Below are 2,389 nucleotides of genomic sequence, written 5' to 3'. Positions count from 1 at the left end.
GCAGACCCAGGCCGCGGGTCCTGTCCCGGCTGCGCGGAGGAGTGGCCCTGCACGCCCGCCCGCCTGGGCTTCTGTGATTGCCCACCTCACTGATGCCTCTGGCCGGAGCGAGGCCCTGAAGCAGACCCCGAGATGGAGTTTCCTGTGCAGGGGGCTTATTGGGAGGTGGGGGCGAGGGGCGCAGGCCTGGGCAGGCAGAGAAGTGGGCATCGATGCAGACCCACAGGGGCCGCAGCCCATCCGGGACTGCCGGAGCTGACGGCCCTGCGGAGTTTTACAAAATTAAGATCAAGGTGCCGGGTCTTGGTACCAGATGTTAGTCAGTCACCAGTCACAGCTGTCCCTGGAGAGGGGTGTGGCCTGGGGGAGGCGGCTCTTTCCTGACTAGGACCTCAGCCTTGAGCAGTCGGCAGCCTTAGGAGAATGAAGGGGGATCTGGGCAGCCCAACGCCATCCCAGAGCAAGTCGCTCCTCCTCTCTGGGCCTCAGTTTTCTCATCTGTAAATTGGGATGATAATAGACCCGCCCTTAGGGAGTCTGAGAATTATGTGAGGTTATTGTGTGTAGGGCACTTAAAGTGTCGTTTAAGGCAGGGATGACATTCCCAAGATAAAGGGGCAGTTTCTCTGGCAACCAGAGAAACTGCTGGTACCACCCACACGTCCTTGTGTCTGGGCTTCCTCCCTGGAGGCTGTGTGATGATGCCCTGCAGCCTGTGAGCTGGGCCCCTCATGGGCATCCTGTCTCCTTACGCCCCCGACAGCTTTGGGATCAGAGGAGGATCCAGAGACACAGAGAGGTTAAGGAACTTGACCCAAATCACACAGCCCAGGGCACGCGGGCACCGGAACCCAAGCTCTTAACCTCTAAGGCATTTCGACCTCTAAGGGTGGGAAGGCAGGACGGGAGCAGCCATCACAAGATGAGAAGGGCTGTCCTTGCCGGGCTGAGCTAAGCGTTAGGCCCTGTCACCGTCCTCATGCCCACGTGCCTGCCAGGGGGCAGCAGTGGGCCGCTCAGAGTCTGCGGGTGGAGGCATGCCCTGCCCTGACACTCCCCACCCCGCAGGTACACAGTGATGCAGCGCTGCTGGGCAGCGGACCCCGCGGCGCGCCCCACCTTTGGGACGCTGGTGGGAGAAGTGGAGCAGGTGGCCGCGGCCCTGCACGGGGACCACTACGTGCAGCTGACCGTGGCCTACGTGAACCTGGGCCTCGCCGCCTCCAACGAGCCCATGTCCCCGGAACTGCCGCTGTCCCCACGTGTGCACGGGAGCACCAGCCGGCCTCGGCCCCTCTCAGAGCCACCGAGGCCCACGTGACCTCGGCCCCAAGCAGGCCCCGAGCGCCTGGACCTGCATCACCTCGCCGGGGAGTTAACCCCAGGCCGCGCCAAGGGGGTGGCCCCAGCTGCCCACTGCTCTGTTCCTGACCCTTAACCTTCAGGCTCTAGCAGGGGACAAGGCACACGGGCCCCTCATGCCACAGAGGGAGCCATTGCGGGTGATCCTTGAGCACTTACGGAGCGCCTGCTGCGTGCCTGGCCTCTGGGCGCAGGGGACTCAACTGTGACACTGGCCCATGAAGCAGTCAATGAATGACTTTAAGCATAAATTCTGGTAAATGCTCTGAAAGAAAAAGACAGGTGGCCCTGGCCCGTGTGGCTCAGGTGGTTGAACGTCATCCCGTGTACCAAGAGGTTGCTGGTTCAATTCCTGGTCAGGACACATGCCTGGGGTTGCAGGCTCAATCCCCAGTAGGGGGCGTGCAGGAGGCAGCCAATTGATGTTTCTCTCTCGTATTGGTGTTTCTCCCCCCCTCTCTAAAATCAATAAATATATATATATGTATATTTAAAAAAACAAGCAAACCAGGTGGCTTTGGGGGAATGGAACACAGCATTAGATGGACAGGTGAAAACAGCCCTGGCTGGTGTGGCTCAGTGGATAGAGCGTCAGCCTGCAGACTGAAGGGGCCCAGCTTTGATTCTGGTCAAGGGCACATGCGGGGTTGTGGGCTCGATCCCCGGTGTGGGGTGTGCAGGAGGCAGCCGATCAATGATTCTCTCCTCATGGATGTTTCTATCCCTTTCTCTCTGAAATCAATAAAAATGTATTGAATAAAGGTGAGTGCAGAGGCGAGGGAGGTCTGAGCAGGTGATGTTCTGGCTAAGGCCCTGCCAAGTGGAAGCTGTGCAGAAGCAGAGCTGGAAGAGAGACCCTGAGGCTGGGAAGGAGCTGGGTCAGGGAGAAGCCTCCAGAGAACAGGAGGGTAGCGAGACTCGGACCCAGGGTGCAGGGCCCGGGGGACTCGGGTGGACCCCAGAGGGCAGAGGAGCTCCCAGGACTGCAGCAGCCAGGATGGCTGGCCCCGCCCCCGGCTCAGCCCCT

At 60.4% G+C, this 2,389-nt stretch overlaps 1 protein-coding gene across 1 annotated transcript in view; it reads left to right on the top strand.

Annotated features, from left to right (window-relative positions):
- Positions 1 to 1,613, top strand: part of MST1R (macrophage stimulating 1 receptor) — a gene marked incomplete at its 5' end in the record, with an annotated part of 8,072 nt that extends 6,459 nt beyond the window's left edge. Inside the window, one exon of the mRNA XM_015568284.1 lies at positions 1,069 to 1,613. Coding sequence (XP_015423770.1) covers positions 1,069 to 1,321 — 253 coding nt within the window. The remainder of the gene's footprint in view (positions 1 to 1,068) is intronic.
- Between the last annotated feature and the right edge of the window lie 776 nt (positions 1,614 to 2,389).

Source organism: Myotis davidii, unplaced genomic scaffold, assembly GCF_000327345.1.
Source record: "Myotis davidii unplaced genomic scaffold, ASM32734v1 scaffold663, whole genome shotgun sequence".
NCBI lineage: Eukaryota > Metazoa > Chordata > Mammalia > Chiroptera > Vespertilionidae > Myotis > Myotis davidii.
This window is presented reverse-complemented; position numbering and strand designations above follow the sequence as displayed.